The 19,893-nt window shown below is 56.6% G+C and overlaps 6 protein-coding genes across 6 annotated transcripts; 3 read left to right on the plus strand and 3 right to left on the minus strand.

The window, feature by feature from the left end:
- Nucleotides 1-1,329: 1,329 nt before the first annotated feature.
- On the plus strand, nucleotides 1,330-3,017 carry LTHEOB_2502 (Tannase feruloyl esterase; the record flags this gene model as incomplete). Its single annotated transcript, XM_035511322.1, has 3 exons — nucleotides 1,330-1,514; nucleotides 1,568-2,147; nucleotides 2,196-3,017. 3 exons carry the CDS (start codon nucleotides 1,330-1,332, stop codon nucleotides 3,015-3,017), a joined length of 1,587 nt encoding a protein of 528 aa, XP_035364211.1.
- A 543-nt stretch (nucleotides 3,018-3,560) lies between these two features.
- LTHEOB_2503 (S-adenosylmethionine-dependent methyltransferase) lies at nucleotides 3,561-4,856 on the minus strand (the record flags this gene model as incomplete). Its single annotated transcript, XM_035511323.1, has 1 exon — nucleotides 3,561-4,856. The coding sequence occupies one exon, from the start codon at nucleotides 4,854-4,856 to the stop codon at nucleotides 3,561-3,563; it is 1,296 nt and encodes a 431-aa protein (XP_035364212.1).
- A 1,502-nt stretch (nucleotides 4,857-6,358) lies between these two features.
- On the minus strand, nucleotides 6,359-9,025 carry LTHEOB_2504 (Sporulation related domain protein; the record flags this gene model as incomplete). Its single annotated transcript, XM_035511324.1, has 1 exon — nucleotides 6,359-9,025. The coding sequence occupies one exon, from the start codon at nucleotides 9,023-9,025 to the stop codon at nucleotides 6,359-6,361; it is 2,667 nt and encodes an 888-aa protein (XP_035364213.1).
- A 1,386-nt stretch (nucleotides 9,026-10,411) lies between these two features.
- LTHEOB_2505 (Phosphoribosyltransferase) lies at nucleotides 10,412-12,063 on the minus strand (the record flags this gene model as incomplete). The annotated part of the gene is made up of 7 exons (XM_035511325.1): nucleotides 10,412-10,468; nucleotides 10,516-10,528; nucleotides 10,580-10,656; nucleotides 10,712-10,944; nucleotides 10,995-11,243; nucleotides 11,297-11,798; nucleotides 11,854-12,063. The coding sequence occupies 7 exons, from the start codon at nucleotides 12,061-12,063 to the stop codon at nucleotides 10,412-10,414; spliced, it is 1,341 nt and encodes a 446-aa protein (XP_035364214.1).
- A 1,684-nt stretch (nucleotides 12,064-13,747) lies between these two features.
- Nucleotides 13,748-14,902, plus strand: LTHEOB_2506 (Beta-lactamase; the record flags this gene model as incomplete). The annotated part of the gene is made up of 1 exon (XM_035511326.1): nucleotides 13,748-14,902. One exon carries the CDS (start codon nucleotides 13,748-13,750, stop codon nucleotides 14,900-14,902), a length of 1,155 nt encoding a protein of 384 aa, XP_035364215.1.
- Nucleotides 14,903-17,010: 2,108 nt separating this feature from the next.
- On the plus strand, nucleotides 17,011-19,418 carry LTHEOB_2507 (Glycoside hydrolase family 37; the record flags this gene model as incomplete). The annotated part of the gene is made up of 5 exons (XM_035511327.1): nucleotides 17,011-17,139; nucleotides 17,194-17,266; nucleotides 17,322-17,443; nucleotides 17,495-19,236; nucleotides 19,292-19,418. 5 exons carry the CDS (start codon nucleotides 17,011-17,013, stop codon nucleotides 19,416-19,418), a joined length of 2,193 nt encoding a protein of 730 aa, XP_035364216.1.
- Nucleotides 19,419-19,893: the final 475 nt, after the last annotated feature.

The raw sequence follows: 19,893 nt of genomic DNA on the forward strand, positions 1-19,893 counted from the left end.
CACAAAATCCGGCCTATGATTATGCGCTTCTCGACAGCTCACGCGAATCCCTGTGCCATGCGTGGACGGCTCTTGAGGACGGGGAAATAAAATGAGCTCGCCTGCCCGAATTTCCGCCCTGTCCGCAATCGGCGTTTGGAGTGTGTAAAGCCATGACACAACACGATAGGCATGGCCATGCTCCAACGGATGAGTTGTCCTTCATGGAGACTTGTGCCCCGATTCCTCCTCGACCGGCATAAATCCGTGGGATATTCATTCAAACGGGCGGTGTAACGAACAGTTCGCGATCGACCTTCCCAAGTCGTTGGGACATTCTATTCAGGGGCCACGTCTAGCGATACGAGAGTCAATCAGGACATGTCACCCTATAGGAAGCTCGAATGAATGAGAGAGCAGGGTCGTAAGTGATCTGGAAGGCGGAAAAAAAAAAAAAGAAAGTGAGGTGAGCGGAAGGAGAGCGGAAACAAGCCGTGCCGTGCCTACCGCTTATAAAGCTGGGCGCCTCGGCACATTATCGCGTTTAATGCCTGAAGTGGAGCATGATATGCGTGATTTGACCACTCTGGGGAAGATGTCTTTGCCAGTGAGGCAGCCTAAAACTCCTGACGCCATTTGCGAGACCGGCAATCGGCAGCAGAGTCAGCGTACGGATCCACCCGTCTATTCGATCACCCTTCATCCAGGCACACAGCGGACCAAGCTTCGGTATATTGCACGTTCCTATACTCCGGAAGGCAGAGCCGTCAAAACAGGCACCGTTTCGAGTCAGATCTGCTCCGAAGAATTCCCGGATACTGCAGGCCAAGGAAGCCCTGTGCCCGTCCCGCCATTGCATCTCTGCTGGCAAGAAGGAGGCGGCCGGAAAGCAAGCAGGCGGCTGTACGCTTACGCATGCACGTCACGCGGCGTACACTTCCCCGGCTTCTCCGCAGCGCGCTTCGTTTGCTAAAGACCGCCGGGGCTTTTGCGGGGTTGCCCCACGACTCAGTTTCAACGTCCAACGAGGGAAGGTGCCCCTGCCAAGTTGCGAAACAACCACTCACGCAGCTTGGCTTTCGCCGGATCACGCATCCCGATCGGTCATGGTATGCACTAGCCCCAAGCCCTGTTGCTGCGCGGGGCCTCCCGGTCAATCTGTTCGGCACTTGCTAGCCATACTGCATGAACCATGGAGAAGTACCGGAAAAGCGATCTTCAGGGACCTTATTTATACCATGCTCTGCTCCTCTTTCCTTCTTTGCCTACGCCAATAAGCTCCTATTCTCTCTTCTTCCTTGGCTGACGACTCGTCTACCTTGCTCGCAGGCACTAGTCGACCAAGCCGTCATGAGGCTCTCCGAGGGCGCCGCCTGGGCCATGGCCCTTACCGCTGGAGCCAACGCCCAGAACTCGTCATTCGCTCAACAGTGCTCGTCGCTCGACCTCTCTTCGGTCCTGCCCAATGCTACTGTCTGGTTCTCTGATTTTGTCGCTGGCGGCACCAACATTACTTTCCCCGACAACGATCCGAGGTAATTGAGCTCCATCAGCTATCGCCCAATGATATTCTGACTTGCCTCCCTAGCTGTGGACGTCCTGCCCAAGTCGTCCAAAATGACTTGTGTCGCGTGGCTCTGCGCGTCCCTACCACCAACCAAAGCGAGATTAGCGTCGAAGCCTGGCTTCCTGCCAACTGGACCGGCCGCTTCTTGAGCACCGGCAATGGCGGTGTGTCTGGCTGCATCCAGTACGAGGACATGGCCTATGCTGCCGACCTTGGATTTGCCACTGTCAGTGGTAACAACGGTCACAATGGCACCCGTGGCATTGCCTTTGGCGAGAACGATGACGTCGTCCTCGACTTTGCCTGGCGCTCTGTCCACACTGGTGTTGTTGTTGGCAAGAAGATTTCGAACGCCTTTTACGGGAAGGACTACACCAAGTCTTACTACCTGGGCTGCTCTACCGGCGGTCGTCAAGGTTTCAAGTCGGCCCAAAGCTTCCCTGACGACTTCGATGGCGTTGTTGCTGGTGCCCCTGCCTTCTCCTTCGTCAATCTGACTTCGTGGAGCGGCCATTTCTACACTATACTTGGAGGAAATGACACCGACCGCTTTGTTCCCACGCCTTTGTGGACGAAGATCCACGAGGACATCCTTGACCAGGTCAGTCATGGCTCGTATAGTTGAGGAGAATGAGCTAACAAGACACAGTGTGACGGCCTTGACGGCGTTGTTGACGGCATCATTGAGGACCCAGATCTCTGCCAGTACCGCCCCGAGGCTCTCCTTTGCGCCTCCAACGCCACCGACACCTCGAGCTGTTTGACCGGCCCCCAGGCCGATGCCGTCCGCCAGATCTTCTCGCCTCTCTACGGCGTCGATGGCTCCCTCGTCTACCCGCGCATGCAGCCCGGCAGCGAGATCCTCGCCGCCAACATCCTGTACGGCGGCAATGACTTCATCTATACGACCGACTGGTTCCGCTACGCCGTCTACCGTGACCCGTCGTGGGATCCGGCCACGCTCTCTCCCGCAGACATGGCCACGGCCGCAGCCCAGAACCCGGGCAACATCCAGACGTGGGACGATCTGAGCGCCTTCCACGCCAAGGGCGGCAAGCTGCTGCACTACCACGGCCTGATGGACGCCATCATCTCGTCGGACAACAGCCCGCGCTACTACAACCACGTCTCGCGCACCATGGGGCTCAACTCGGCCGAGCTGGACGAGTTCTACCGCTTCTTCCGCATCTCCGGCATGGGCCACTGCAGCGGCGGCGACGGCGCCTTCGCCATCGGTAACGGCCTCGACACCCTCGCCAGCCTCGACCCCGACCACAACGTCCTCATGGCCATGGTGCGCTGGGTCGAAGAGGGCGTCGCGCCCGAGAAGATCGTCGGCACCAAGTGGGTCAACGGCACCGAGGATCTCGGTGTCGAGTACACGCGCGCCCATTGCAAGTACCCTGCCAGGAACGTCTACAAGGGCACCGGCGATGGTTCGGATGCTGAGGGCTGGGAGTGCGTTGTTTAAGTAAAAAAATGTATGAGATTTCTGGGGGGAGCTGATGGAGAGAGAGCTGCTTGGGGTCATGTAAATATGATGTTCTTGTTCATGAGTAATGGTAAAGGGCTCACGGAGACTTTGACGTACATACTGAACGTGAGGAATGATTGCCTTCGACAATGTGATTAGCACCCGCACCAAAGTTTGAAGTGACTCTCTGCAGATATTCCGATTGTGATATTACTGAATGGACAGATAGTATGCAGACATAAGATGGTTTTTTACAACAGCGAACGTATTACTTGTGGTAGTAGCAACACGCAGGGATAGTGCAAGATGCCCTTGGGAGAACCTCAATATGTCAATAGCTCAATTGAAGACTGATTCTATCCTTCTATTTCATATCGTGGCATGATGCCGATATTGATCCTCTATCCCCTATTGTAGCTCTATGTGGTCTAAATCTATCCAAGCTCTACTTTCTCTATCCCTCGCGTCTACCCCTCTTTCTTTCTAATCTCTAAGTAACGAAACAAAAAGGGGGTGAGTCAAAAGACAAAAAAAAAATCTCTACATCCACCCAATCCTATACAACTTATAATACCCCTCATCCCCCCGCCCCACGCCGCTCCTCTTCTCCAGCCTCTCGACGCCCAAGATACCCAGCCTCCTCGCCCCGCTGCCGCCGCCGTCGGCGGACCGCGGACACGCGTCGGGGTCGGCGAAGGCGGCCTCGACCGTGTCGACGAGCGGGGCGAAGCGGTTGGACTTGGGGCGCGCGGTGGCGATGAGCCAGAAGACGCTGCTGCCGGCCGAGGAGCAGTCCAGCATGCGGCCGGCGCAGTCGCGCAGCCACACGGCGTGCTCGGGCGCGTAGACGACGTCGGCGGCGACGAGGAGGCGGGCGGGCACGTCGAGGGGCGCCTGCGAGAGCGCTGGCGAGGGGTCGGACCAGTCGAGGAGGCGGGTCTGCACCGGCGCGGGCGTCTCGTCGTCGTTTAGTTGAGAGGAGGAGGAGGAGGGGGAGGAGGACCGGGAGGAAGGGGACGAAGAAGCTGGGAAGTTTGTGGCTATGTTGGCCTTGAGGTTCTCCAGCACGGCCGGGTGGTAGTCGGTGGCGACGATGGTCGGCGTCGATTGTTGCTGTCCGGCGTAGAGGTGCGGCAGCAGTTTCGCGAGCATGAGGCTGACCAGGCCGGTCCCTGCTCCCAGCTCGACGATGGTGGGCGAAGGGCCGAGCTGGGACGGCTCCAGGCCGAAGCGCGCGGGCGAGGCGCACATCATGTCGGAAAGGACGATGGAAGCGCCCCAGCTCTGCAGGCCGACGTCGGTGTGATCGGTGCCGGAGAGCGGAGCGTCGTTCAGGCGCACTTCGATCTCGCTCGGCGCGGGGGCCGGGAGAGGAGCCAAGGAAAACGAGAAGTTGCGAGTGATGCCGTCGTCCGCATCGTCGTCCTCTTTCACGTCGTCATTGAAGGAGGCGAGCACAAAGGCAGCCTCGTCAATTAGCTTCATCCGCGTATCTTCGTCAATCGAGTCCAGCTCTTCGGCCCGCGCGATGAAGGCCGTCAGCCAGCGCACCGTGAAGTTGCGCTCGAACGCATCCGCACGGAGGCTGGCGAGGGCATCTTCTTCGTCGTCGTCCTCGTTGTTTGAGGCGTAACCAGAATCGGCAGGCGTGGGTGGGACGCTCAGTAGTCTCTTCGGCTCCCCATGGGGTTTGAACGCTCGGGGCAGGCGAAGCGGGCAGTAGATATAGTGCAGGTTGCCCAAGGCCGATGAGATTTGCTGCTCGCTGAGTGTGTGCAGCGACCGTACAGGAGGCAGGCTGCTGGTGGGAGGTAGGCAGTGACCTGGATAGCTCATCGGATAATTTGTCTTTCTTTCAACAGGCGCTGTAGGTGATGCTGTACAAAGGAGAAAGGGGAACTATGAATGGAAAAGAAAAAAAAAACCGAGAACAACCGAGCCTAGAGGCCGAGGCCGATTAGCGCCGTATAGGTACAATTCAAAATTAGCATCTCTTGTACTGGGCAATAGTCCTAAACGGACGGCTTGTCAAATAACAGACTGCAGCCAATAGCTGCGCCTGCCGCATTCTGCGCTCATTGCGTCAAGGGTGTGGCTGCGCATGCCTGCAAAGTACGCCAGAGCGGAACTTCACGATAGGAGCCGTGAGCGGTGAGGTTGCTTACAATAGGGAGTTGATAGGGCGGCCTTGCCACGAGGCGGCTAAATTTGACAACGCTAGCCTGTTCTAGAATGCCAGCCGACACGTCTCGTGAATGACCCCGGTACCCCCGGTGCCTTTGCCGACGTCTACTGTGTACATGAACTACAAAACCGATCTACGCCATCTTTTCTCCATGCACCGTTGTTGAACCTCAATTCGCAGCGCATCGTCGAGAATTCGCCGCCCGACCAGGCATTACAAGTTTCCTCATCGGGTTGTCACGATACAGCTTTGGGTGTTGATCACAAAGGCACCAAGCACATTACGCTAACCGCGTACATTTCCAGGTTATCTACAAGATTGGGATTGGTGCCCTTCCACGCCCCTGCCTCCATCTTCCCCCCAGCACAATCAGCAGAGCCTCGAACACCTCTCTTTCCCCCCTTCCAGTCGCCTCCATCCTCGAGCTCCTTCCGCCCCGCCAGTCCCCAGAGTCTCAATAGCCCAGCCCTTTCCATCCGCTGCACTGGGACGCACAACCTCCAGCTCAACGAACTCGTTAGCTCCAGCCGGACCCGACAGCGCAAAGTACACCTGCCAGCGACCCCAAGAGGGGTCAAGCACGGCCAGGTAACAGCGATCGTCGGCGGGGGGAGCTAACTTCATCGAACGGAGCAGGGAGGGTGCATCCGAAGTGCCAAACTTCCATCTTCCATCTTACCCACACAAGGCTGCGCAAGTCCACTCAATGAGCGACAGCGTCACCTTGGTGCGGGCTCAACTTCAGACGTCAGACGCGGTAGAAAGGTGCTGTGCTAGAAAGATCTCGTGAGAAAGGCGGTTAGGTTGGTCTCGGATCCGGTCTTGACCTTCCGGGGGAAAAGAAAGGGACGAAGATACCGATCGGTTTGGGGAGAGAGAAGGAGCGAGGCGCTTCCGGGCACCAAGAGCCCGAAAGTAAAAACAAAAGAAGGGACAAGAGCCGCAGCTGGGTTAAACAGCAGGACTGTCCACCAAAAATAAAGAAAAAGAATAGAAGCAAAAAGAAAACCAAACCCAATGCCAAACCTGCCGGTATTAACTTTTTCTGAATTTTCGCCGTCGCCATGCAGAGTAGGAACCGTTCCTCGTGATTGCTGTTTTCCCATCCGTAAACCCCGTAAACTCCGTAAAATACATGCAATTGGTGAGAGGTTTAGAAGCCACGAGCGCGAAGCTGCTGGACCTGACGGTCGTACTCCGCAAACTCCTTCTCGTCACGCTCCTTCCTCTCATTCTCATCTTCGGCCTTCGCCATCAAGAAGAAGGCCTCCTCCAAGGAACCGTACTTCTCCTTAGCCTCCTCGGCGAGTGAGTCGTAAATGCTGAACGACTCGGCGTCGACGTTGCCGGCCGGCGTGCTCATGCCCTGCGTGATGAGGGACGACTCCATGTTGTTCTCGACATCAGGGCTCGACGGAGCACCCGGAGACGACGAAACACCGCTGACGTACTGGAGACGCGATCCCGTCTTGGGCTTGTGCTTCTCGGCTAGCTCGCGCTGGCGTGCCAGGGCAGCGCTGTGACCTGCCTTCGGAGTAGCACCGGAAACCGCAGCCAGCGCCTTGGGAATGGCATTGTCGTTGGTGGCAGGCTTGCTTTGAGGGAGCTGGGCATGGGCCGGCACAGGAGGCGGGGGAGGCTTCATGTTGTCCGACTTGTTGGTAGGCTCAGCGGCGGAGGCCTTGGCAGAAGGAGGAGTGGAGACCGGGGGGTTGCGCTCAGGCGAGATGGGCTCCTCCAAGTCGTCGGACATGATCGAAGAGTCGTCGCTATCATACTCTGGGGCACTGAAGCTGCCGCTGCCTGCAATGTGGCCAAACTTGCGCTGGGCCTTCTCCAAGAGCTGACGCTCTTCGTCGGTGATGCTTTCACCATTCTTCTCCTTCTTGACGATTTCCTCGGCCCGAGCCTTGAGCTCGGCAGAATCCATCTTGCCATCCTTCTTGGGAGAACTTTGCTGTTGGAGTTGCTGCTCCGACTTCCTGAATACGTTCTCAGGCTTGTAGCCAGGATCTCCAGGCATGGCCATGAGAGACCCATTGTAGATGGTCGATGGCGATGACTTCTTGATGTGAGGAGAAGTCTTGTTGCCCGTGCCAAGGCTGTCGCGAAGCGGGCTCTTGCTGAAGCTGTTCTCCTGGTGCATGACGCGGAGATCGTGGTTGGCCTGCAGCGGGTCTTCGTAACCGTCCTTTATAACAGCCATGCGGTAGCCATTGCGCGGGCGCTTCAAGCTCGGAGGCGTGTGGTCCATGGGAAGGTGAACGAAGTCATACTCGTCATCACTCGAGTCATCGGCCGGAGACGGCATCTTGGTTCGGCGCCTCTTCACGCGGGCGTCGGGGGTTGGTTCCTCGTAGTTGAAGTACTCGTCGACCATTCCGAAGCTACCCTTCTCACCAGGACGACGAGCGGGGATGACGGTCGGGCTGGAGCGGCGCCGCTTCTGACCCGGAATCTGCTCCGCTTCCTTCTGCTCCTTCAGCTTCTGCAGCTCGGTCTGGCGGCGCATTTCCTCGATTTCGCGTTCCCTCTCACGCAGCTGGGCCTCAAGCTGGTTAATGCGCTGGCGTTCCTGGTTTTTCTCCGCGATGCCATGCCTCTTATCGGCGTTAGTCTCACGTGGAGTGTAGCGAGCGTTCCTGTTACGAGTCCTTCGCTCCTGCGCGGCATTACTGGGCGAAGCAATGGTCGGAGATTCCGGGGACATCGCCACAGGTGACTGAGACTCCATAGCTGCTGGGGTGCGGGTCAAGAGCTTCTTCACGGTCGAGAACGGGTTGAAGAAAAGGTTGGTAAAGCCGAAGGAACGCGCGGTAGTGGGGGCTTCCAGTTGCAGAGGCGCCGCTTCGGGTGTTTGAGGACGCTCCACTTCGTCATCAGCCATGTCTTCCTCGGTCTCCGAAGCGTCATGCTCAGTCTCCTCAGCGACCATTTCGACGTCGCCGCCCATGGCTTCATCCGCATCGGAGCTTGCAGTGTCATGTTCCACGATATCATCATTCTCCGCCATGGCGGTATCCTCGCGTTCAGAGATTTCTTCCATGCTTGCGCCGGGATCGCGATAGATACGAGGTTCCTGCTGGACTTCGGCGAACCAATCGTCAGGATCCTTGGGATCGTTCTCGTTTTCAATGATGCTCAGAGGGGTGGCATCTTTAAGGTTCTTCTTGGAGCGGGTCTGGCGAGTCTTGGTGTTGATGTTCTCAGACACTGGAGCAAGGGGAGATGCGATGCCGGCTCTCAGAGCCGCACGAGTGCGGCGAGCGGGTGCCGGGCGAGCGGGGGTTGCGGCGGCGTCCTCTTCTTCAACGTGCTGCTCGAGGGCCTTCTTCGCGGTAGCGGAAGTCTTCGTGGCAGGCTTGCGCGCGCGTGACTTGGTGACTTTGTTCTTCGCGTTGCGATCGACGGTGGGCTGACGCCTCGAACGCTTACCCGTAGCCTTTCGTGCCGGCGCGGTGTTGTCTGAGTCTTCGGATGTGGTGTTGTTGTGGGTGGCCGAAGCCGTGGTTGCGGGGAGCGAAGCCTTGGATGACGAGGCCGCAGTCGTGGATGTCGGGACGGAAGCCTTGTCAGATGCCTTGGCCGCGGCGGAAGGCTTGGTCTTGCCAGTTGTCTTTTTGGCGGTTGGTGCCTTCTGGGCAGCGGCGGGAGTCGGGTCAATGGGGGGGACCGCGTTGTCGGCGGGCTGAGATGATGATGAAGTAGGGTTGTTGTTGTTGGAAGTCGCGTCTTTCTCCTTGAGCTTGGAGCGCGTGCGACGGGCAGGCGGGCTGGAGACAGCCGGGGCGGCCTTGGAGTTGCGGGTCGCGCGTGCCATGGTGCAAGGACCGCGACGAATGCCAAGCGGGTGATGAAAAGGTCGAAGTAAGGGTGGGTAGGACGCGCGCAGGAGGCGGGTGGTGTGCGGGGACGCGCGCGCGAACAGGAGGTGCGCAGAGCGACTTGCGGCCGGTCGCGACGCGTCGCGTGTGCACTACGGCGGTCCGAGCGGTCGCAAAAGTCGATTTGGACGTGCTGCGCGGTCGCGACGATGAGGCGTGGGGTTGGTAGTGATGGGGTTCTCGAAACGCTGCGGAGCGAACGTCAACGCGACGTTCAAAAGTTGTCCGGGCCCATGCCTCGCTAAAGTCCGACCAAGCAGGGATTTCACTTGGCGCGCCAACCGAAATAAGTAACCTACCTGGGTGCAAGCGAGATCTGGGTAGCCAAGCGATCACAGCGATGCGCGTTGTGCGGTCGAGAGAGTGATGATGGAAAGGATGCGGAGGAGGCGAGACGCCGGTGAATGTTCTTTTTGTTGTGGGTGCGCGGGTGGTGGTCAGTTGCCTCGAGCGGGCAGGCACGCCAGCCCGGCAACGCGTTGCTATGGGAGGTCAACTACGTCGAGTCTGTCTGAACGAACTAGAAGACGGAAGACAGTGGCTATGTCTGACACATAGTCTACGCGCTGCAAATTGCCGGAAACTGCTCTCTGGCTTGCGGATAGTCCCTGCGCCGCCGTTACAAGATGAGCTGCTATGCGCTTGTGTAGATGAAGGACCTGGCGCAGTGACGCAATCCAGTCCCAGGCATTCAGATACGCGCTCGAGACCACAGTCGAGCCGAGGGGCCAGGTCCAACGACCTCACAACCGGACCAACCGACTTCAAACGCTACATGAACAGCAGGCGCTTTGCCCAGACCAAAGCCTTCTGCACTGTTCGCTCCATCCTCGTGTGCTTAGTATGACTGTTTCGAGCCATTGCATGTCAGTTGGATCAGATCTCGCGACAACTCGTCAAGAGATAATTGCATGCAAGGAAAGACGAGGGAAAGCACTTCTCCTTCTACGACTATCCACTTTCAGGGCGACAAGTTCTAGCTTCTATCAATCTATTCGCTGCATCTAGCAAAGCCTACCTCGGTCGGTGCTCCCGTAAATCCAAATGCGAGAGCAAGTAAAACACGTTTTCGGAGATTGGTTATGCTACCTGGCGCGGACAGCTGGCCGCAAGATAAAGCTGCGTCATCTCTTGTAGAAGCCTTGTACACAAACCAAACCTAGAAGTTGAGACTATCAATAAAGAGCTTACCGTCCAATCAAGGCAAATTTAGAGCATCAAATTTCAAATCCCCCCAAAACGCCTCGGGTCATGCAGAACAACGTTGTACAAGCAGTCCCGGCTCGCGCCCGTTCCTGGTTCTAAGATCGCCGGCAATCCGCTTAATCGTAGTTGAAAAGCACACTGATACTCTCGCCATGGTGCACGCGGCGAATTGCCTAGTCACATTAGTATTGAACATCACCATACGGCAAAACAAGCATACCTCCGCGAAAACACTGCAATACGTTAGCGAAGCTCTGCTGCGGCTGTGTCGGAGTACGACTTACTTTCCAATCTCGAGGACCTCAAGCTTGCTGCAGTGCTCGAGGTGCTCCGTCTGATCAACACTGTTGGTGACGACAAGCTGGGACGGTCAGCTATGCATCATTTCCGATGGTCCTGGGCTGAATTCGGCCTACCTTATCGATTGCGCTGGCGTTGATGCGGTCAATAGCATCGCCACTGAGGATACCATGAGTGACGAGTGCATAGACCTTTGTTGCGCCCTCCTTCTTAAGCAGTTTTGCGGCCCTGGTGATGGTGTTTGATGTGTCGGCCAAGTCGTCCACGAGAATCGCAGTTCGCTCGGCAACATCACCAACAAGCATCATCGTTGCATTCTGCCGGTCAGTGATCTGGGTAGGGCGTCTCTCTACAACAAGAGTCAGCGAAAGAATTGCAAAACACCACTACAGTTCTAACCCTTGTGGATCAGCGCAAAAGGCATGCCAAGGGCATCAGCAATGGCAGTTGCCCGCTTAGCTCCACCAGCATCCGGACTGACAACGACAGCCTCCCGATAGTCGGGAATGTGGTACTGGATGTACTTGCGCAAAAGATGGCGGCCGTAAAGGTTATCAACGGGAATGTCGAAGAAGCCCTGGTATTGGGGGTCGTGCAGGTCCATGGTGATGACATGGTCAGCACCAGCACAGGTCAACAGGTCCGCGACTACGTCGGTGTCAGCATTGTCGGCGGGCAGGCTGAGCAACTTGTCAACGTACCCAGTGTTCCTGCTTGGGCAACCCACTGCTTGTAGCCGCGCTGGGGCTCAAACTTGGGCGGTTGTGACACGACTCCGTTAACGCCATTAATTCCGTTGGCAGACGCATTCGAGGTGCCACGCTCGCGAGCGACGCAGTCTGGCTTGTCAGCCTCATCCTCGGCACTCGGTTGACCGGGCCCATCCTTACTCTCTCCCTTAGTTGGGCTGCCGTCGGGGGCGCCGTTGCGGCGTTCGTCCATCTGTAGACGGCTCAGCTGCTTGTTCAAGCCGTCCTGGCCACCAGGCAAGCTGACGCTCTCAGGGCGACCAGGGGCCGGGGTCGCAGGCACGCTGTCGAAGCTGTAGTTTGCCGGGCGGTTGGCGTTGCTCGGGCCCTTCGCAAGCGGGGCGCCGCGCTTCTCGTATGGGATGTCGCTCTGGCGAGAGTATGGGAAGAGGGGCAAGACTGCGGTGACGCGCCTGGCCGAGGCAGTCTTGCAGGCAGAGATAGTAATAAGGAGCTGGAGTGCGGCGTCAGTGGTCCAGCAATGCCCGAGTGCGCAGCATTCAGTATACCTCCATGAGGTGGTCATTGACCTTGCCTCCACCCGACTGAATGATGAAGACATCCTTGCCGCGCACCGACTCTTGGATTTCCACACGCGTCTCGCCCACGGCAAATTTGCTCAAGAGGATCTGGGCGGGCGGGATGCCCAGATGGTTGCAGATGGTCTCGGTGAGCTGAGGGTGGCTGCTGCCGCCCAGGATTACGAGGTTGCGGACCATGATGGCGCGCTGGGGGGCGAGGAGAGCGAGCTGAGGACGACGGCGAGCGTGTGGATAGGAAGAGACTCGTTCACGCTGGGCTCGGGAGAAAGGCCGGCGGGCGACAGCTGAACAGAAGCAGCGTTGGCGGGGCGAGGGTGCGGTCGGGTGCGCTGGGCGCTCGCTCAGGGAATCGAACTATTGGAAGGGGCGCAGAGGGCGGATGGGTGTCTGGCAGAGGAGGCGCATATCATGGTGGTCATTGTTGAAAAATTCCCAGCGCGGGGATGATTGGGTCGAGCTTCCGGCGGTTGGCACCACTCCCGCTTTTCCTTTCGCAACACCACCCGATCCACCCCACGCCCAGACTGCAAAACTGCACGGCCAGAGCCGCTTTGTGCGGCGAGCAGCCTGCGTGCGCCATCCTGCCTGGCAGCGCGCAACCTCCCGTCCGAATCGAGGCTGCTGTCTGCGATCCACGGCAGTATCTGCGGCAGCACCCATGGCGCACCCGACCAGCCTATGCCTTTGTCGTCATTACTAACCCCGATCGCTCACCACTTTGACCTGCGCGCCCGGCCTTTTCGCAGCCCAGCGCTGCTCGGCAGCTTAACTCGACGGGGTCTTCGGTAGGCGGGCCAGGTCCGACATCGCAGCGCGTTTCAGGCTCTGAGCGACCGCTTCCAGCCGTCTCTCCGCATTCCCGCGCACGAACGCATGTCTCGCGAGTGGCGTGCCTTACGTCTATCTGTAAACAACATCAGCAATCTATGTATACCGGGGGCAAATGCGGGCTGTGCTATATTTTTCTCCTCTTTCCCCCCTCCCTCTAGAATACTATACCGCAATGATCTTTCATCATACGAAAAATAGTCTTGATCAGCCCTCATATTTCGCTGCATTTGTTGCCACTTTGAGACGTCTGCCCGGAAACCTACCATTCAGGATCACACCCAACAATGCCGATGTGAATTATAGATCGCTTTCGCAGAGTTGTTGAAATAGTAAAATTTGAGAAACAGACTCGATCGACCCTATCGTCGTTAAGCGGCCTAGCCAGCAGCTGTAATAGCTTTCTCTTTCGGCCCATGCAAGCGAGCTTGGAGCATTCGCAAAAGGCGTCCACAGCATGAGTGAAGACTCAAACCCCCCATAGAGCACGCCTTAGAAGCCATGGTCACCTGTGATAAGGCACCACGTGCGTTCGCAAATCGACAAACTCGATGCAGGTCGACGTACGATGCGCAACTATTACAACCATTATCTTCCTACCTGAATTCTTCGCAGTATTTCGACTGTGCTTGCACCATCGTAGTGATGTGCACAGGGCTGGCATGTGACGGTTCTTATTGGAGAACTTGTTCTATCTCAATGCCTATTTCTGTATTAGTAATTCCGTTCAGCATTGTTTATGTTTGCTGGAGCAGCGGCTTGCTAATAAGATTTCTTGTCAGCTTCGGCCCTTCATTGATCAGCGCAGCCGCTCAACCGGGAGATCGCCCGCAACCAAGGCTGCTCACAATGTACTTGACGTATCCTTCCCCGCACTTCCCCACGCTGTACGATCGGAGACTGTAGATCCGGACACGAGGGACCACCAGGTATAAATGGCGCCGATATCCAAATCTAAAGTGAGTGCACAAAGGTGTCACAGAAACGCAAAACTTGCCCCTCCATTTCCCTTGGAAAAAAAGAGAGCAGCAATATGTCCCAAAGCGGTAATATTCAGCCTCAAGCTTACCCCTCCCTCAACATCCCTGCGTCCTCCACAAGTGTGGACGTCAGCATCATCAATACCTCCACCGACTTAGTTTGTCCTGCCGATGGCTTCGTCAAGCCTGTATTGAAGGGCCATGAGGCAATCAATATGCCAACATATGCGTTCCATATCCGGCACCCTTCAGGAAAAGAGATCCTCTTCGATCTAGGGTGTAGAAAAGACTGGTGGAACTTCTCTCCGGCGGTAGTCGCGTCCATCAAGAAGCTCATCCTTGGACTGGACGTGACAAAGAACATCACTGAGATACTTACGGAAGGGGGGGTGGATCTGAAGCGCATCAGCTCCATCGTGATCTCGCATTGGCACTTCGACCACACGGGCGATCCATCGCTTTTCCCCAAATCCGCAGAGCTTGTCTTTGGTCCAGGATTTAAGGAGCAATTCATGCCTGGCTATCCAACGAATCCGAACGGTGTGATGCTCGACTCTGATTTTGAGGGTCGCACCGTGCGCGAGGCGAACTTCTCGTCAGACTTCACCATCGGAGGCTTCGAGGCGTACGACTTCTTCGGAGACGGCTCTTTTTACGTCCTCAATGCCCCCGGCCATGCCGTAGGCCACATCTCAGCTCTTGCCCGTACGACCCCTGACACTTTTGTGTTCATGGGAGGCGACGTTTGCCACTTCGGCGGATCCTACAGACCCACTATTTACGCACCCATGCCGGAGACCATCCCAGACGATGTCCCCCTGGACAGGAAGCGCTTCCCCATGTCGTGTCCATGTTCGATATTCACAGCCTGCCACCCGGACCAGAAGCACGCGCGCACCGAGCCGTATTACGAAGTGACGTTCAAGGAAGGAAGCTGGTACATTGATCCTCCTGCTGCGCAGCAATCGATCAATCGACTGAAAGCTTTCGACGCCGATCCCAACGTATTCGTCTGCATCGCGCACGATGAGGGTCTCATAGACGTGGTTGATTGGTTTCCCAATGGAACAATCACCGACTGGAAGAAGAAAGGGTGGAAGGAGAGGAGCAAGTGGGGCTTTCTAAATGCGCTTCCGATTGATGAGAAGCCTGCGGCGGAGCCCTTCTGCCCCGGGTTGATGAGAGATGGAAAGATTGCGAATGTCTGATCAACGTAAAGAAGGGATTGGATTATGAATCTGCCCTGAGCAAACATTTCCTTACTTCAGCGTCTTCCTGTTATTTATCGTACCTGCGCATACGAGAGTGTCCAACAGCTCGTGGCTACTAACGGCTTTAAATTTCTTGCAATATTATGCTCCAGAATTCCAGCTTCGCAATAAAACTGTTTGATATTTGTATCTGAGTTAGTTTTGGGGTGTCTGGTGAGAGGTTTGGTTTGTTCCAGAACGGTTCGACGGGAGACACAGTTGAGTCGTACACGAGTTCTCATAAGCCCCCCCAGACAACATGTTAATGCTGATATTGCACAAGTCGATCATGGTGATAAAGATCCGTGGGTATGGGCGTGGCTCAATGGTCCCCGAGAAACTCCGTGAGACGCGGAAAGACGGGAATGGCAAAGTTTAGTGGCGGACGTGCCCGCAGCCAGCGCCATTGTGCTCGACGGGTACTCCGAATCGTCGCGCCGATTCATCCAGGGATAAGCCAGTCAAATACTCAGGAACCGTCATGCCGTAGCTACTCCCATGGCCGTGGCTCGTGAAACCTCGCCTAGTCTGTGAGACATAGGGAATGCTTTCTAGATCATCATAAATTTCTCGGGCGATGTCGGGAACGTGTATATTTCCGCTGAAGTGCAGGCATTGCATCCTTCATGTGAGAGGCCAGGACATGGGATGCTAGAGCTCAAGCCCTTGCTCCATACGATTTTGCGATCTCTGAAGAGCAATATTCACATGCCCTCGACTCGATACGCCGAAAGATTTTGGCAAGGGTGCACCACCCATAACGTGCGGAGCTGTCAATCACACGACGTCTGCTCGGGTCGTACAATGCGGGGAACGACAGGAGCCGCAGAAATATCACTTGGCAGCAAGTCCATACCTGGATGCAATTAGGAAGGCTGAGTGCTTATCCAGTCCTGAACATGGACCAATCAAAGAATATGGGTCCAGATGTGCAACCATGCTTGAGAGCCCTGGAAACTCGCATGCATACCAGCGCGTGTGCCTATTCGAACCCGGCTAGGAGAGCAGAGGAAATGCATCCCTGGTTCCCCGGAGAGCGAATCACCTTGCTCGTATGGGCTGCCGAAGCGAGTGGTGGGCTAGCCACGCACGGAAATCTGATGGCCGGCTGCAGAGACGGGTATCACTGAACTTCGCGGCTGTTACGGCGCGTGTCAAAAAGCTCGACGGCGTAGGCCGTCTTCTTCCCCGCTTTGCCGAGCATGTCAGGAAGGGCAGCAGGTGCGAGCATTGTGGATGTGTCTCAACCAGGGCGGCGGCGCATGCCAGCTGTGAAAAGAACCTGAGGTCGCACACAGGCATACTCAGCGTGCGTGCCACACCGCCGTTTGCAGCTCCATGTGCTGAGCCTTGCAGATAAGCCGTCAGATTCGGCGGCACATGTCGGGTGCAGTGCGGTGGAGGGTTGTGCAGAGAACACGGCAGAACGCTGGTATGACGTATCCTGGACCCTCAAAAACAATGACGCTCTCATTGGCCTACCCGAGAGAATTGGCCGCTGGACGGGAGCGAAGGGATTGTAGGCCTGCGCCCGCGCCCGCTGCTGCTGCCGTCGCCCGCCGTTGCAGCGTCGCAGCGTGCGGGGAATGACGGGATGGGCAGCTGCATGTTGGAGGCGGCGTCGTGCAGTTGGAGAGCCGCCGCAACAAAGCATGCGCGCTCTTTCTCCAGCTTGTGGCAAGTCCGATCGCCGACGGAACGCGGCCGTAGCTGCCCCTCCATTACGTTGCCGCGCCTGCAGTGCAGAGCAGAGGTACAAGACTTCCCGCGGACCCTTATCCCGCCATTTCGCACTTCGCTCCATTGCACTTCCGCCCGTCGCCTGCCAGTCTCTTGATATAAATCACCTCACCTACGCAGCAGTCTTAGCCTAGAATCTCCTAAGCTTCCGTGCCCCACGACCCACGACTCGCACGCGTGACCGCCGACACGAGCCTATCCTTCTCAAGCTCCGTACCAGCTTGTACCACGACAAGCCCCTGCCGCCAGTAGCTGTCTAAAAGCCTGCCGCCCTCCAATCCCGCCGCTCTACTTCCCCACAATCCTCCTCGCTCTACCAGCGTGCAATGAGCTCGCAGCAATCGGGTCCCCGTCACCAGCGCACCTCTACCAACGACATCGACCCCCTGTCTGCGGCACAAATCTACTATGGCAACTCTCACAAGCCGAAGAGCAAGACTCGCACCTACTCGGGTGTACGTGCATGCCCCTGTCAGCCTTGGTGAATGGGAGCTGATACGCTTTGTCAGGTCTTCGACACCGGAAGGCAAAATGTTGCCGTGGCAGCTGGCATGAAGCAGCCAGGCCGCAGGTCAAGCCACGGTGAGCCCTGCTCAATCCGTTTATCCACACTCGTGCTAACGCCAATGGTCTCTAGATGAGCACGCCTCCAACCCCCGCAAGTTCCTAATCTCCGTCGAGGAAACATTGCAGACTCTTCTTGAGCGCGAGGACACCGACCAAAACTGCCAAATCACCATTGAGGATGCGGGCCCGAAGGTATGTACAAACGCAGGTGGGGACAAGCTCCAGGCTGACAGCGAGCTCCAGGTACTTTCGGTCGGCACCGCTGCTTCCAATGGACTCAATCGCTTTGACGTCCGTGGGACCTACATGCTCGCCAACCTCCTGCAGGAGCTCACGCTCGCGAAAGACTATGGTCGCAAGACGATTATCCTCGACGAGGCGCGCCTCAACGAGAACCCGGTCAATCGCCTCTCCCGTCTGATTCGAGACACTTTCTGGAACAACCTCACTCGCCGAACCGACTCTTCAAACATCTCCCGCATTGCCCGCGATCCCAAGGATTGGACGGACAACCCGCACCCAAGGATTTACGTCCCTCGTGGTGCTCCCGAGCAGTATGAATACTACCTCAAGCATGCAAAGGAGCACCCGGATGAGAAGCTAGAGGTCATTTACCTTGCTGAAGACTGCACGAACGATGAGTATGTGAGAGATCTCAACGATGCTCCCGGCCTCCTTGCCTTGGATATGGAGGAATACATCAACGAGAACGGCGAGAAGGATTTCCGCGGCAAGCCTTTTGTTGTTCCTGGTGGCAGGTTCAACGAGCTCTACGGCTGGGACAGCTACATGGAGTCTCTTGGCCTGCTGGTGAACGACAGGGTTGACCTGGTTAAAGCCATGGTTGAGAATTTCTGCTTCTGCATCAAACACTACGGCAAGATCCTCAACGGCAACCGGACCTACTACCTCGGCCGTTCGCAACCTCCTTTCCTTACGGATATGTGCCTCCGTGTTTATGATCGCATTAAACACGAGCCCGGATCACAGGATTTCCTGAAAGCCTCTATCATGGCGGCTATCAAAGAGTACTACAGCGTGTGGACGGCAGCACCGCGCTATGACGAGGAAACCGGTCTGTCGAGGTATCGCCCGGGCGGCATTGGCGTGCCTCCGGAGACCGAGGCCACTCATTTCGTTCACATTCTGGAGCCATATGCGAAGAAGCATAACATGACTTTCGACGAGTTCGTCAAAGCCTACAACCATCGCAAGATCCTTGAGCCCGAACTCGACGTGTACTTTATGCACGATCGTGCTGTCCGTGAATCTGGCCACGACACGTCGTACCGTCTGGAACGCGTTGCAGGCGATCTCGCAACTGTCGACTTGAACTCGCTGCTCTACAAGTACGAGACGGATATTGCTCGCACAATCCGCGCTCACTTCGGTGATCGTCTTGCTATCCCTGCCGAGTTCTGTGTTGCCGGGCAGGAACCCGGTCACATCGAGACTTCGGCTGTCTGGGACCGCCGTGCAAAGAAGAGAAAGGCTGTCATGGAGAAGCTGATGTGGAACGAAGAGGAGGGCATGTTTTTCGACTACCATACGGTTGAGAAGAAGCAGACTGGCTACGAGAGTGCGACGACGTTTTGGCCCATGTGGGCTGGTGTTGCCACTCCACGCCAAGCAGCTGCCTTGGTCGCTAAGGCTCTTCCGAAGCTTGAAGAATTTGGCGGCCTCGCATCAGGCACAGAAAAGTCCCGTGGCGAGGTCGGCCTGGAGCGCCCCAACCGTCAGTGGGACTATCCATTTGGATGGGCACCTCAACAGATGCTTGCATGGGTGGGTCTCTTACGTTTTGGCTATGAGTACGAAGCCCAGCGCCTTGCGTACAAGTGGTGTTACATGGTCACCAAGGCCTTCGTCGATTTCAACGGCGTGGTCGTGGAGAAGTACGACGTCACCAGACCGATTGACCCGCACAGAGTCGAGGCAGAGTACGGCAACCAAGGCAGCGACTTCAAAGGAGTTCCTCGTGAAGGGTGAGTACTCAAGTATATCGGATGTTCTTATGACAGTTTGCTGACTTGCGTATAGCTTTGGTTGGGTCAATGCCAGCTATGTGTACGGCTTGCAAATGCTGAACGCGCACATGAGGCGGGCTTTGGGTGCTCTGACACCGTGGGACACGTTCACCAAGGCCACAGAGGCTCTCGGTTTCTAAAGCATCAGCGCTGGTTTTCTGCAGTCGATGAGTCTCCTGTCAAACCAGTATGGCGGGTTGGTCGTTGAGCACCGGGTCATATGAACGTCGAAGGAAAGCGGTGCGTTCTCGCATCAAATTTTCTTGGCCTCCGCGGCCGACGCACATTTGGCTTTGCGAATGAGCCTACAACACCACGAGGAAAACAACCACAAAACAAAGGTCAGTAGAGGCCACGGTTACGGGTCAAACGAAGCACTTCAACGATCGAGGGTATTAGCGAGTTTGAGAATAGCGTTTAGGATATCCAATTTATTAATACAGTTGGCGTCTGGCAAACATAATGAGTGCCTTGCAGGCGCGAGTTGCAATGGCAGGTCTAAGCCACCAATACTGGGGCTGGATTGGTGATGGCTCACAGTGATTGATGGGTCGGTGGTGGCGGTGATGAAGCCACTTCCTCTCCGGGACACCGGTAGCCTGGGGGTGGCCACGG

Source organism: Lasiodiplodia theobromae (genome assembly GCF_012971845.1).
Source record: "Lasiodiplodia theobromae strain AM2As chromosome Unknown scaffold_6, whole genome shotgun sequence".
NCBI classification, from domain to species: domain Eukaryota; kingdom Fungi; phylum Ascomycota; class Dothideomycetes; order Botryosphaeriales; family Botryosphaeriaceae; genus Lasiodiplodia; species Lasiodiplodia theobromae.